The sequence below is a fragment of the Musa acuminata genome, chromosome BXJ1-7, assembly GCF_036884655.1.
Source record: "Musa acuminata AAA Group cultivar baxijiao chromosome BXJ1-7, Cavendish_Baxijiao_AAA, whole genome shotgun sequence".
Taxonomy (NCBI): domain Eukaryota; kingdom Viridiplantae; phylum Streptophyta; class Magnoliopsida; order Zingiberales; family Musaceae; genus Musa; species Musa acuminata.
The window spans coordinates 29,103,569-29,118,944 of NC_088333.1; the positions used below are offsets into that span (position 1 = coordinate 29,103,569).

The window sequence follows — 15,376 nt, forward strand, 5'->3', positions numbered from 1 at the left end:
TATCATATATATATATACATATATATAGTTCTAAAACTTGGAAGTGAATCATCATCTCCTACTGAGATTTTTGGACAGGAAAACTCCAGCCATGTCGCTGCTCTCTTTCAAATGTCCAGAATATCATCTACATAACTGAACAAATCATGAGAAGAAGCTGGCAATTTCAGACAATTAAGCTGGAAGTTTTGACAGGCAGGTCATTTTAGCTTTCACAATATGAAGAAGTTTCAGTTTAGCCTGAAAAATAAAGACTGTCTGAGTTGTCAAAGTAGGATGCTGCAGGGATTTCCCAGCTATGCATGACACGTTAACTTGCAGCAGGTCTTCTTGACGCATATCTACAAAGCTTGCTAGATATCTGAAACTTAAGTGGACTAAACACAGAAAAGTACAAACTACACTAGTTCACAGTTTGTTGCAGTACTTGGATTCATACAAGAAAAAAGATTGATGCAACATAAGCATATACGGTAAGCCGGTACCAATGTGGCTGAAGAGAAGGGGGAAAGCAAACACGAGAAAGCAAATCCATAGATATACAGCTGAAGTTGGATTGGACGTAGAATGGGCGTCTAGAATATGCGAGGCCCAGGAATAGACAGCAAATTTTCTTCTACTTTTGTCGTATTTATCACCTTGGACCAGATAATTCAACCGCATGAAGATTGTCGGTAGAATCAATTATCCATTCGGAGTTGCGATGAGGGGCCATTTCAAACTCCAGGCGAACCACCTCCACTTTCTGCCACTCCTCCCATCTCTCGGCAAGACCATCGCCTTCGAGCATTCTCACAACTTCTGACATTTTGGGACGATCCACAGGGGAGCCTTGTGTGCATAGCAAGGCAACCTGGATGAGTGACTCCACCTCCACCTCTATGTAGTCATTCTGAAGATCTGGGTCCACCAGCAGCTCTAGCCTTTTCTCCTTCAGAAGTCCTTTCACCTAAAGCAGCACAAAATTTTCTGAGAAATTAATCCTCAGCAGTTAACTTGAACCCTAATGAAAGAGTTCCAATATTCATGAGCATCAAGTGCTATCAACAAGAGTTTCAGTGAAAGAATTTGTCATTTGAAGTGAGACATCCAGGCATCATCAAGATAAACTTGTCCGATGTCAAACTCAATGAATGCCATTCTTGTGAAATTGAAGGACATACGGTGTGTCAGCATGAGGAAGTTGACAGACAGATGCATTAATGTTAAACTTCCTGGGGCTACCCTAGTGCTGTTAGAAAGATCTATAAGAGGAAACAAAGCATGTGAATGTCCCATGTGTCAAGGGGCTGGTCAATAAGAAATACGGAAGATATTTACATGTTTCAATCAAGGTCTTTAATTTCGAATAATACCGCCCGTATCGAGCGGTACATACCGGTCCGTCAACAGACCGGTACACGGACCGCCTATTACCGGGCGGTATATATATATATATATATATATTTATTTATTTATTTATTTATATGCGACGTCGCCTCTCTTCTCCCCAAGCGAGGACGTTGCGTCGCCTCGACGACATCACCCCGCGTGGGAGAAGGGAGAGACGACGTCGCCTTTTATAAAAATATCTATATATAAAAAAAAATTTATATATAAATATATATATAATTTTTTTCTATATAAATATATATATAGAGAGAGGCAACATCGTCGAAATATAAAAAATTCGATAACGTTACTTCGGCAACGTCACTAAATTATATATATATATATATATATATATATATATATATACCGAACAGTATACCGCTTAGTATATACCATACCGTACCGAGCAAATGTCAAAACTCCGGTACGATACGATATTTCAATCCTTGGTTCAATAATATCAACTAAGAAACCACTATTTGTTTAACCATTTAGTGCTATCAGACTAAAACACCAGAGACATAACAAAGCTTTTGAAGGCTTTGGTCCAAAGACAATAATGTTACAATCAAATAAATAAAAAGGATATGCAAACCATGATTTAGAATGAGAAAATCTTACCCAGTCAAGCAACATGACATCATCATCATTTGCAAGCCTAGCAAGATCAAAAGCCCTTTGGCCAGTAATGAGCTCCAAAAGCATGATTCCATATCCAAAGACATCAGTTTTTTCCGAAGATTTTCCAGTGGACAAGTATTCAGGAGCAATGTGTCCAATTGTTCCACGGACAGCAGTTGTAACATGTGTATCCTTGTAGTCCATGAGTTTGGCCAGACCAAAATCCCCCACAACAGCCTCAAATTCTTCATCTAACAAAATATTAGCCGCTTTGACATCACGATGAATAATCTTTGGATCACAATGATCATGCAAGTATGACAAGCCCCTTGCAGCTCCCAGTGCAATTCGTCTTCGAGTTAGCCAGTCAAGTGGAGGTTGAGATGGAGGTCTCTCTGCAAAAAATTTAACAATTTTAAGAATGAGAGAAATACGATAGTTAAGCACTAATCTTATCCCCAGCAAATTACTAAAATGGAAAGATAAGGATATCAAGAAGTTAAATATTGGTTCAACATTGGTTTTCGTAATCTACCAAACCATCTGGTATTGCCCAAAGAAATAATTGACCAATACCAGACCATATGTTCCAAGATCGGTTGTTGGCCGGACCAGCAGATACCAGTTGGTACACATCATACAGACTAATATTTGAATTCATGAAGGATATAGTCAACATTCAACACACACGAAAAAGGGAAAGAAAAACAATTCTTTTAGACTGCTGGCAGTGGCATATTGCCTACATGGAGCATGGAGTAAAAGGTACCTCTCAAACAAGATGCAACACTTCCATTAACCATGTATGGGTAGACAAGCAACCGTTCAGTTGGTGTCATGCAAAACCCACGAAGACGAAGCAGGTTCCGATGTACTGCCATGCTAATCATCTCGACTTCTGTCTGAAATTGAAGCTCCCCTCCTGGTGTCCGCTCTTCTTTCAATCTTTTTACTGCTACTAATGAACCATCTGCAAGCCGTCCCTTGTAGACCTTCCCAAACCCACCTCTACCAAGAATATTTTTGTTGCTGAAGCTGTCGGTAGCAACTTGCAATTCACGCAAAGAAAACCTCTTAAGCTGGCCAAGATTAACTTCTGGGTCTTCTTCCGCTGCATAACACAAAATGAAGCATATGAATCGGCATTCACACTATTATCTACAATGCACCAACTAAACTAACCAGGTACATCAAAGAAATGTTCTTGTGGTTTACGACGACGCCACCATGCAAATCCAATTGCAGGTGCTGCAAACAGCAAAGCAGCACCAGCTGCAACTCCTCCAGCAATTGCTCCTGTGCTGGAGACACCATTTCCTGCTGCAGGACAGCTAGCATGCATTAGTTCCAGTGGTTTGATATTTTAGTTTTTCTATTGCTAATAGCTTGTCTTAAGTAAATATCATGCAACTCAAAAGAATGCTTCCGAAAAATCACTTAATCCATTTTCATTAGTCTTGAGGTCAATAAAGCATGCTAAAATCTCTTTTACACTAATCTGTACCACCTGATATCACCAGAAAAATAAAAAAATAAATATCAACAATGACCAATCTTTATAGTCTAGTACCGGTCCTCCTCAGTTAAGACTGGTAAACATCAATCAGTACATAATGGTCCAGTCTGTTCTTGAAACCTAAGATGATAAAATTTTGCTACCAATGAACAAAAATATAATACTAATCATATAAAGTGGGTACTAGCTGAGGCATTTAGGCAAGAGAGGGCATCGGCTTGAAAAACTGAATGGCTTGCTGGGAGTTGCAAAGATCTACCTTAGATGATAGAGTTTAACCTAGCATAATCACAAGCAACTTTCACTTTTAGGTAATAGCCATCTCAAATGCACATAAAAGGTGAAGAGCCAAAATGAAATCAACTTAAAGCTAAGCATATGGTCACAATGTTGAGTAATTAAGCAAAAACTATATATAAAATGTTAGTTTTGATAAGACAAGGATGATGAGATAGGTGTGAAGGTTTGCTTCATGAGAAAATAAGAGATATTACACTTGTGAACAATTAGGAATAGTTTCTGAACAAGTTCAAAGGAGACTTGTAGATACAACATTTGAACAAACACGTCACTTAAGATTACTTATAAATGATGATGAGATGACTAAAAGAGACTAGATAGCCGTTGCTTAATTAGTGATATTGTTCTCAACAGATCTCCATGGCAGGAAATTGACCAGAATAGTTAGCACTTTCGTCTCTTGTTATTATAGAGTTGCAATAGTAACTCTTTTGAGCCCAGCAGAGAACCATAATTCTCTGAAGAAATGCAAACTATTTATTGCATCATTCACAAAGAAGCATATTTCTTAACTAAATACAAGAACAAAATCAGGCCATTGTTCTGACATAAGAATCTGTTCCTTAATTTTTCACCTTGTGAAGTTATTGGTGCAGGAGGATTAAATGGAGGTGGTGGAGAAAATGGAGGAGAGCCTGGACAAGGCTTTGTGGTACCCGATCCACATAACAGAGGATTGTTAGCAAAACTGCAATTTTGTACATATGATGAGTACTAGCATCATCTCATTAAAGCTTTCAGAATATCTACAATGTAAACTAGCAAAACACCTGATGGGAGTGAATAGGGAAAAAGATCCAGTTGATGGAACTTCTCCTGATAAATTGTTGTTCGATAGATCCCTGCATATTCATTTTAGTTCACATTATGAAAGATTGATCCCCAAAGAAAATGACACAAGCAGAACTTTATATGCATCAGAGCAACTTACAGAACTTGGAGTGAGTTGATGCTTGTCAAAGACTGAGGAATTTGACCTGACAAGCTATTGTTATTAAGTCGACTATCCTTCCACAGAAATTCCCAGAAACAATAGATTGTGAGAGGCCATAGTGTACTTGTTCAATAATGTTTTTGCCGGAATAAGAATAAACTTAAAAATTGTTACAGTCAACAATATCTATATCCAGTATAAAATGAATGATATATGACAAAGGCAGGATTAAAGAAAATTAATCAACTACTGCATCTTCATATGCTGCAGAAATACAATGAAACAAAAACAACTACAAAATAAAATTTCTAACGTCCAGGTTGATTTCCATCTTTCTCTTCAATGAGGGAGATTGTTTGCTTCATTTGACTTTCTGATTCTTTCATTTACCACAAATTTGCCACAACTTCGTCTTTACGCAAGTCATGTAGAGAAAGTATTCATTGTTCTATATCCTATTTGATGCAATTTGGAGGGACACTGATGGTTCCTTAATGCTTTGCCTTGCATCTCCAAGGCAAGCATCAACCCCAAAGGCAACCCAAATATTTATTCACACATGTATATCATGTCATTAGGTGTAAACAATATAAAAATAGTGACACACAGGAGCATCCAGTTGTGAACCAAGTACAGAACCAATTTAATTGCTTTGTTAATTGTTACAATTTTATTTTGCTGCATTATTTATAACATTATTTTATGCTTCGTGATAGGACAAGTTAAGTTCAATCAGAGGTCAGATGATACTTGTCTTAAGTTATTTCACATGGGACAACTAATCAAGGTATGAGATATGTACAGTTGAGGTCATCCACAAGATATACTGCTGGGCAAACACATTTAGTTGAGCATCTTAGACTAACCCTTGTGTTTATATTTTTTTATTTCACGCTCCTGTATCTTTTTCCAGTTAACACTAAAAAATTTGAAACTATATAACTGGGAAGCATCAATGAGCATCCTTCAAATACTTCAAGTTCTTTCTTAATCTAAACTGTACTGTAAGTCTTATAGCAATAAGTAAATCAAATATGCTATTTTCTGTCTCCCACCTTCTAACCATTAAATACATATGCCATCTATGTGGTGTTTATAGCTTGAGCAATTCAAACAAATAATTAACCAAGAAAATGATGATATAATGCCTGTTTGCTATGTGATTATTCAAAAACTAACCACTGCTAAATCATACTTCTCGGAAGTATACATATGTTACAATGCATGAATATGGGAGCTAGATACCATTTGTAATACCAAAAACTAAGCTATTTAGTTTTCAGCCATCTGTTTAGCCACTGATTATTTTCTCAACAATATTGGACTAAACACTCTCACACTCACCCTCATGCGAGAGTCCATTTCAAATTGGTGACCACACCTCCCACAAATAAACCAAGAATTCCGTACATTAACTGTGAACCAGCTGGTTTCCTTGGAATTAAGCACTTTGCTAGTGGCCTAAACATTTGCATCATGGGTAGCATACTCCACAGAAACGAAGTATAGCGCGACTGTAATGCCAAGGGGATAAACAGCAGTGTCTAACACCGTAAACGGCCGAACCAAATCACGGAATTTAATACCACTTTGTTGAAGAGATATTTGTCCAAGCACCACGAAATCGACTAGATCATGACTATGATAATTGGACACTGATAGAACCAAGTCTATCATGACAAAGGCCAATACCATATATCAATAATTATGAGGCACTTGCCACCCAATATTACCCAAAAGTAACAAAGAAGTGTATCATTGAGTCCGACTAGAAAAACCGATTAGTACACACAGTACAGAGTCGCATTTAAATCCTTACTCGAAGTAACAATGCTTTTAGGATACTTAAGGGATACTTCATATATATTTCTAAAATTTTTGTTCACCTGAGAATTGTTTTCTAATTACATTAATGGTTAGTGATTTTGATTCAATGATTTTAGTTCATTTATTATTTGTCTTATTGTGGGTACCCTATGGCCAGACGGATACAAGTTAGGTCCATTCCAGCACACAGGCACAGCATACTGTAAAACAGTACCGATCTGCCAGGGAAGGAAGAAAGGCGAAGGATGAGGAAGAAGGAAGAGGATGAAGGAGGAAGAATAAAAAGAAGGAATAAGGAATGGGAAGATCACAAAGCACAACAAATGCAACATGATCAAATATTGCTTGATCAAGATTCTATTATTATTTATTAATTAAAAATTGTTTGGTTAGGAGCTTTGACACAATGGTGAGGTTACCCATTTTGTGGCCTAGGTGCCAAAGGTTAAACTCATGGAAAAGTCTTTTCTTGCATAGGTGAAGTTATATACATTCATTCTCCTCAAACCCCATACTGGCAGGAACCTCATGCACTAAGCCGCCTTTTTTAACAATCACTCATCAAAATTGCTCGGTGAATACAATGATATAAAACAAGTATTACTAGTCATAGGTGCCCTACAAGCCAATCACGTGAGTGATGGCACATGTGACATGACACGTACTCTTTTTGCTTATTATATTTTTTGACATTTTATCACTTTATATTGCTTATTGCATTAATATATATATATTGTGATATCCATGGATCTGTGCAATGGGAATCGGATCGTGATGAGATCACGATAATGAGACCGATTCGCCTTTAAACACAGACCCTAAATAATCCTGATCATAGGTTATTCGAGAAGGACATCGAGATAAACGGACAGACTGGTGTACCATATACCCGTCCATATGATGGAGGCAACTGGTCTCATAACTGCTTATATAAAGACACTAGGGATACAGTATAGATGTTCATTGGAAAATGAGTTCACTGATTGATCCACTCACGGAATACTAGATGGTTGATGATGCCTTATTGTCAGACAGTAATTTCATCGTCTCAGTGATGTATCTGGTCCTTAGACTTGAAAGAACAAAAATGTCCTATATGAGTACTCTGCTCTTTGATACCGAACTTATAGGCCTGAAAGTTTCAGATCTAGTATAGCCGATCATCGGGAGTAGCAGCCAACCTTATGAGGACTATTAAGTGTCGATAGAGGATCATCCACTCTCGATGTCATGAGAGGAATATCTCATGTGTTCTTGCTCAGACAAATCCCTGACCAAGGTCATTCGGATTGAGAAAGAAAGAGTTGTCCGAGAAAATCCGATTAGAGCGGGAGTCAAGTAGAAACTGTCTGGGCCTAGCAGTATCATGCCTAGTATACGGTCTCTAGGGTATTAGATGGATGAGGGACTATAGATACACGGTAACTGAGGACATACGGGTCCAATAGATTGGATTCCTCTGTATCGTCTGGGGACTGCAGCGTAGTGGCCTAGTACATCTGCAATCGATAAGTCGAGAGAATTATTATCTTATAAAGATAATAATTCACCTAGCCAGAAGAAGTTCTGATAGGTATAACGCACGGCCAGCTCGATGTTGGGCCTAGAAGGTCACACACATATGGTAGGCATTGCGATGAGCAAAGGTTCGGATATAAGATATCCGCCGGAGCCCATATCTTATTGGATATCCAATAAGCCCCTAAATTATTGGATCCTATGGATGAGATCCAATAAGAGCCAATGAGAGATTATTTGATAGATATCTATTAATTTAAGAGGCCTGGGTAGTTGAATAAAGATCCAATACCCAATAGAGCATGATCCATTAAGGTTAAGTAGTCTATAAATATGAGGGAACCAAAGACCCATAAGCTAGAGGCTTCTTGATTACCAACTCTTATTCGCCTCTCCCCTTCTCCTCCTCAGATAACAGGTGTAGAGATTTGGGTAGTGATTGAGGAGCGTCGTTGCAACCCTATTGTGTGTATCACCGCTAGAGAGGAGGGCACTTAAACTCCTTCATCCAATCCCATAGATCTACAGGAATTCAGAGATATACGATCTCCCTAGGTAAAATACTATCTCACACGTGGATTTAAGTTTTACGAGTTTTTGTGCATCAATCTTCGCACAACGATGAACACCTTTTTGGAAAATTTGGAGTTTTTGTTTTCTTTTCTTCTGCTGCGCATATCATGCCGCCCCTAGATTTCCCTACAAGTATGCGTAGTGGGCTTAAAGTGGTGTAAACCTCTAAAGTAACAAAGTTTAATGTCACCTTTTGAAAAAAGTTAATCATCATTCAAGACTGTCCTTAACTATAGATCAATCAAGAAACACATTTTCAGTATCACAAGGCACCATAAAATAGTTGACCATAATTTTTTTATCAACTGACAACCTAGCAACTATGTGCCAAAGCTGGCACCGAGTTCATAATAAATACTTAAATTACCTATTAACATCTAGGAAAATATATCTTTGAAAATTAAGCTCAATAACCAAATGAAAAGAGATTATGACAAAGAAAAGATGAAAATCCGTCTCAAGAAACAAATGCCAAAGAGGTAACAGAATAAACCCCATCTGATAAGAGACATACATAATATTAAATAGCATGTTGCTTAGCAAAAACAGGCAAAATGTGGTAGTAAAGAAGCTACTGCTTTCAGCAAAATATGAGCTGCTAAAAATAAATAGTGAAATTTTTATTTTAGAAGTTTCTCATAATACAAGACGCAGCAACAAAAGACTACATCTAAGCACCTAGTAGTGCATTTGTCAACAGAAATCAGCTAGGAATAGTAAGCCCAACTTCTAATATATCAAGGTATCACCTACGAAAGCATATGCAGAAACTAGTAATATTTACCATAGGCAGGTGATATTTGTTTCATTTGTCCTCGTCAGTAATTAAGCAAACAAAAACACCCAAGTGATTTCTAATTTTCTATAATTTGGTCATGCAAAGGAACATTTGTCATAGAATAAGTAGATAATAAAAGGACATGCCAAATAAATGAGACAAAGGATGAGTTTCATACAGGAAGCGGAGCTGCGCGAGGTTCCCCAGTGCTTCAGGTATTACACCAGTGAAATTGTTCAAGTACAGATCTAAGCTCACAAGGTTTGTCAGATTCCCAAGTTCAACCGGTATTGTCCCACTAATGTTATTACTGTAGATTTCCCTGTCATGAATGTTTCTGATCAAAAACAATAAGCCAGAAATTCCTAAAATAGGTAATCTAAGGTTCTTACTGAGAGCAGTGCTCAACATATTATATTAGTTTTTACCATCAGAATATTATAAAGGTACCACCTGAAGCAATGTTGAGCTATTACAATATGAAAACAAAGTTGCAAAACAATGTGAAACTTGAAAGATAAATTCTTTATGCCATGTGCCCCGCTTGTACATTTCATACTGATTTTAAGCTTTTCTGACAATAAATCAAGAAAAATATAGGTTCCAGTATCACTGTTATCAATCTGTGTCCAGATGTGGTGATGAACCCAGAGTTAAAAATGCATTTGTGTCAGCAATGCACGTATCAGCAGTTTGTGATTCAGTTATTGGACTGGTAAAGATTTTGCCCCAGAAAAGATCCAGTTGATGGCATTTAAAGCAATTGAGATGACCAGCATTTGGAGTTTTATGAATTAAGGTTTGAGATGACTGATACTTTCAAAGTTCAGATATCAAGGTTCAAAAGTACACTTCTTATCTCAATTGCCTCTAAGAGGTGACAAAGAACTGTCCATCATTCCACTTAACGAAATAAGAGCAGCCAATGATTTTCTGTCAATGATAAGGATGACAGAAGAAAGCTACATATGTATGTTTCCCCTTGTTGCTCAATTTATCAAACATTTTTTACTTTTTTGTTCCAAGCGACTGCATTCAAGCAGCTACAGGCATGAAACAAACAAACAGAACTTAAATCCTTGAATACCACATTAAACTCTGGTCATAACAGCAAACCATATTAAGGAAACTCTTGAAGATATGCAATTTTGGTGAAATGCATTAAACTGGTAAAAATTTATAGACTATACAGATGAAATTAGCACCTGAGTAAATAGCCATCAATTAAAAAGCAAGTTCTTCCAAATTTATTTGGGCCAACTTCAAAACTTCAATCCTCAACCATCCTGCGAAATCATCATTTTCTCCAAAATGAGCTTTCCACTTCATTGTTCTATGAAAATGACAGATATTATACAATATATGTGGTCTCTATGAATCCAGCTTCAATCAATATCCATGTCCATTTTTTGTTGTCACTTTCAAATTGGGACCAAATCTTCCTTCATTCTGTTTTTAATTAGAACCAATAATGAATTAGATTGTCATCTATCTATGGATTTCATTAGTCATATCTAGTGACAATTACAACAACAAAGCCATAAGTCCCAACCATTTGGGATCGACTACATGGATCTTTTACTACCATTGAGATCTGTAAAAAGTCATATGTTTAGTTAAGTTTAGAGTACTTGTATCTTTATTTATAATATCTATTAAATTTTTTTAGGTCTTCCTCTACCTTTTTCTCATACCACTAACATTAATTATTTCACCACTTTTGACTACCGCATTTTGAGATCTCCTAAACACATACCTATACCATCTTAAACAATTTTCTATCACCTTATTCTCTATCGAAGCGATCCAGTGACAGTTATAAGACATAAATTTAGATCAGGTATAAGCATGAAACAGGCCAACCCATTCCCAACTCTACCCATATCTATGAAAAGAATGGAAAGAAGTTTGTTGAAGCAAATTCAAGGGTCAAGGGAACTCATTGTTTTCAGATAAAATGTCAAATTCTCAAAGGTTGGATGATTTTTGGAATGATAAGTATCAAATTTGACCTTCTATTAAATCAATATTAAGACAAACTTTGACCACCTGGTAATTTAGACCAAGGTTCGCAATACCGTACCATACCGGTATTTCGACCTAGGCTCGATATCGGTACGGTACGGTATACTGAGCGGTACACCCAGGTGTACCGAGTGGTACACCCAGGTGTGCCGAGTACAGTGCACTGCTACAGTGCTTTAGTGCACTCTGACCGGTAACAGGCGGTCCGCGTACCGACAACCTGTCGGACCGGTACGTACCACCCGTACCGGGCGGTACAGTTCGGTACGGCAGACCCTAATTTAGACAAGCAATTTAGCATGGCTTATACGATACAGAACCAATATGAGAAATTCCTGCTTTATGCATTATTAACAGAACAAATAGAGAAATCAAAATATCACTATAATATAAGACATTTAAGAACTTAAAAATTTTAATAAGCAATTAGTTATGGAGTTTACATAAGACTTAGAATATGCCTGAAAAGCTCTTGTTTTATGCATTACTGAAAGAAAAAAATAAAATTGTTTCTAATCTTTATTTAGTGCAGGATCAAGCATTGGCGACCATTATCATTTGTCACTACATCATTCACTCCCACAAGTTCAAACTCATATCCAGTTCTTCAAATTTGAAAACAAATGCTTCAATTGTCATCCAACCAATCATTTGATGGTGAAGATCATGTAATAAAAATTTTAAATACACACAAAACTTCTCATGACATGACTCTTGGATTTTGTCTGATTCTTAAAGGTTAGCTCGCCGAATCGAACATCCCATACTGAAAAGCCGCTGATACTTTGGAGTGATTCATAATTAGTTGATTTAGCTGCTAAAACAACTAATCTCAACCGTAAAGAGAAACTTGGAGATTTTGGGATTAGAAAGAACATATCTAGATGAGGATTAGCTTAATCATAAAACCATGTAATAAACTAAGTCCTACCATCATATCATAATTTTGTTCAACGCAAAAGATAAGCTCCTATTCAAACAAGAAGGATAGTTATGGCTCAAACAATGATTAACCAATTATTGATGGTATTGAAGGTTCAATTCATGCTAACTTTTACAATCTGCACATTACTAAGGCATCTCCTAGCATAACCATTATGAATTGACTTTAGAAACATTAGGTATGTCAAAAAAAAAAAGACCATGTAAAAGTTCCTGTTGATCAACTAGGTGGAATGTAGGACATCATACAATACATCAATTTTTCTAGAACTGCTCGGATGATCCAAAGAACCTGTTATTTGAGAGTCCACCTGCAAAATGAAGGAGTTTTTGGAAGAGGAGGAGGAGATGAAGAAACGGGGCAAGAAGAGAAGAGGAATTTTGGCTCAAGGGCTCCCAAATTGGTCCGTCTTCATCCTGTAGCAAAAGAAGATCTCTCTCTCTCTCTCTCTCTCTCTCTCTCTCTCTCTCTCTTCTGTTTTATTTCCCATCAATACCAGGAGGCATATTGATCAGTATTATAGTACTAACATCACATCAGTCCAATGAAAGGTGGAATTTCTATACAGATTAGCATTCAAACCCTGGCAGACACAAAATATCACTTTGATTTGACTAGGTTAACGAAAACTAGAGATAGATGACCTACACTCTAGGATAGTTAAATATAGTTGCTAAAGAAAAAGATGTGAAATGTCCTGCCAATATTCCATGGAAGGAATCTTCAAACTGAATATAAACATTGGAGTTCAAGTTACAGAGCGACCGCCAAGTTCCTTTTCTTTGAGTATCTGAAAAATTGCACCTAAAGATTTTCTCTGTCTCCATTGAGAATTTCAAATTATCAATGTAGTCAACCAGTAGCACTATTTATGGTATATTACTATGTAAAGCTGCTACATTGATCGTTCAGAAGAAAAAATAATGAGAGATTTGAACAAACATCAAGAACTTACAGGTACTGCAGATTTTTTAGTTGACCAAGTTGAGGAACCAGTTGACCAGATAATGCTGCATTTCCAAGATCACTGAAAGAAGTTCACACAAGCATCATGCTACACATGAGGATAACGATTGTTCCATGGTGCTATATGTTGAGTAATTGTTTACTTACACTCTGATAACACTATTTTCATTGTTACATGTAACATGAAACCATGTACATGGATTGACAAGAGTTGGATCCCAACTCTGCAAAACATTGTTTGGATCATTGAGGTTTGTCCTTAAACTATGTAATGCATCACCTGTTGAAGAAGAACACAAAACATTAGGAACTAGTATGAAAGCATACAAAGACCGTATTGGGAAGGCTAGTAAAAAAGATCAAGCATTGGAAAACTAGAACTAAACAATCTTTAACAATGAACAAGCAGATAACTCATGCTGGAGATTTTCTGCTCATTCTGGTTTAGTTAGGAAAGGAGGAAGTTGATCAAGTCTTTTACTACAGGTAATAAATTTAGATATTTTATTTATAATATTATTTGATGCACATGTGTTATTAATCTTATTATATGGGTTAACAAAGAAAAGCCTATTTTACATTTACCTTTTTTCAATTAACGTATTACCTTTAAAAGATGACTAGGCAGCTTAATTAACATGTTTATCAGCAGAACCAGGTCAATATCACGAATTGACATTATAAAGCAAAACTATTATCACAGCACATCTTATCTATGAGGTTCAATGAATCTGAAATCCTAGTAGGAAGTGACAGTTAAGTAAAGATCTAGAATAGCAAGCAACAGATACATGTGACACCATACGCATGGATAGAGATGCCTCCTCATGAAGCCATATTCCTTGAATCTGCAGTCTTCTGCATCCTAAAGGTAAACGCACAACAAACTTGACTGGGTCAGGAAACTACTATTACTGGATCAAGCCAAAGTAGGAAAACCTCGAGCCAATTCCACGTCACATTGCTTGAATGAAGCATGAAGCATGAAGCATGAAAAAATATAATATCCAATAGTTCACCTTACCAATATGCAGGAAGAAAAGGACAAGATATATATGCACCTAATTCATACCAAAACAAGCTAAAACTGTCGCTCCCATCACTAATAAGAGATATGATTCCATTGCAACAGCAGAGCGCTTGCAACGAGAAAATCATACGCCTCAGCTAATAAGCATCAAAATCCAAACATGAGAGAAAGATCATACCTTCCAGGTTCGCGAGAACCCTAGACAGAGGGCGGAACACCAGCAATAGCCTTAGAACCCAAGGGATCACGACTCCACACTCCATCGTCAACATTCCTCCACGGCAGTTCCGGCCCTATTCGAGATCCGTCGGAAGAACCCTAACCCCTTACCCCACAAGATAGCTAAAATCCCCCACCATTTCCGAAGAAGAAACCATCAATCTGATATCAAATCAACCACATGGCAAAGAAACTAGAGACTCGACGAGGATCCAAGGTCGACTTCATAGCAGCACCGCCCCCTTCCCTTCTCTCTCCCTCTCCCCACTCCCACCTCTGCTGAGAGCATCCATATATGTGTATCGAAAACACTTCACCAACCCGTTGCCGACGTACCCGCATCACCAACCCGCCTCGTTAGGAGATGAAATGAGTGAGGGTTATAAAATGCCACTGCTAACTACAGCACAGTGCAGGTATACGGGAAGGGTGACGAACTATAGAGTACAAGAGACGATTGCTCTTTTGTTGGCTTTGTAATAGCAAGTCCAAGAAGACAGTACCGTTGAACGGGGAGAGAGCAGCTGAGGGATTCGGACACGGTTCAGCCTTTTGATTGGTCTCATGTTGAAAGCGCATCAACATAAGTTTCAAATTTACGTTTTGACACGTATGATGAAAAAGCTGTTTTGTATTCCGTGTAACACAGGAGAACTGGCACTTCTGGGCACGTGTGGTTCGGTCAAGCCCCGCCTCCTGTGACAGGGATCTTCCGTTCCGACAAGGACGTGTATTCGAAATCATATTGTATGATG

General features: G+C 37.5%; 1 protein-coding gene across 6 annotated transcripts; it reads right to left on the reverse strand.

The window, feature by feature from the left end:
• Positions 1–358: 358 nt before the first annotated feature.
• Positions 359–14,885, reverse strand: LOC103992052 (LRR receptor kinase BAK1). Of its 6 annotated transcripts, none has more exons than XM_065192350.1 (12): positions 14,581–14,820; positions 14,178–14,237; positions 13,520–13,652; positions 13,362–13,433; positions 9,617–9,760; positions 4,740–4,811; positions 4,579–4,650; positions 4,384–4,496; positions 3,175–3,309; positions 2,762–3,103; positions 1,993–2,387; positions 437–949 (listed from the first exon to the last, which is right to left on the reverse strand). In XM_065192350.1, exons 1-12 carry the CDS (start codon positions 14,672–14,674, stop codon positions 635–637), a joined length of 1,947 nt encoding a protein of 648 aa, XP_065048422.1. In that variant the 5' UTR covers positions 14,675–14,820; the 3' UTR covers positions 437–634. The 6 variants fall into 6 exon arrangements, with proteins under 6 accessions (XP_009409904.2, XP_009409903.2, XP_009409905.2 ...); XM_065192349.1 differs by having other exon boundaries at positions 3,175–3,312; XM_009411629.3 differs by lacking the exon at positions 14,178–14,237 and having other exon boundaries at positions 359–949; positions 14,581–14,885.
• Positions 14,886–15,376: the final 491 nt, after the last annotated feature.

What these genes read in the sequence shown, in the direction of transcription:
- LOC103992052 (XM_065192349.1), bottom strand. Translation starts at nt 14,674, where the DNA reads ATGTTGACGATGGAGTGTGGAGTCGTGATCCCTTGGGTTCTAAGGCTA. An exon ending in GGTTCTCGCGAACCTGGAAG is followed by an intron (nt 14,238 to 14,580) that starts GTATGATCTTTC and finishes GTTTACCTTTAG; the next exon opens with GATGCAGAAGACTGCAGATT. An exon ending in TCCCTATTCACTCCCATCAG is followed by an intron (nt 4,497 to 4,578) that starts GTGTTTTGCTAG and finishes ACAAAATTGCAG; the next exon opens with TTTTGCTAACAATCCTCTGT.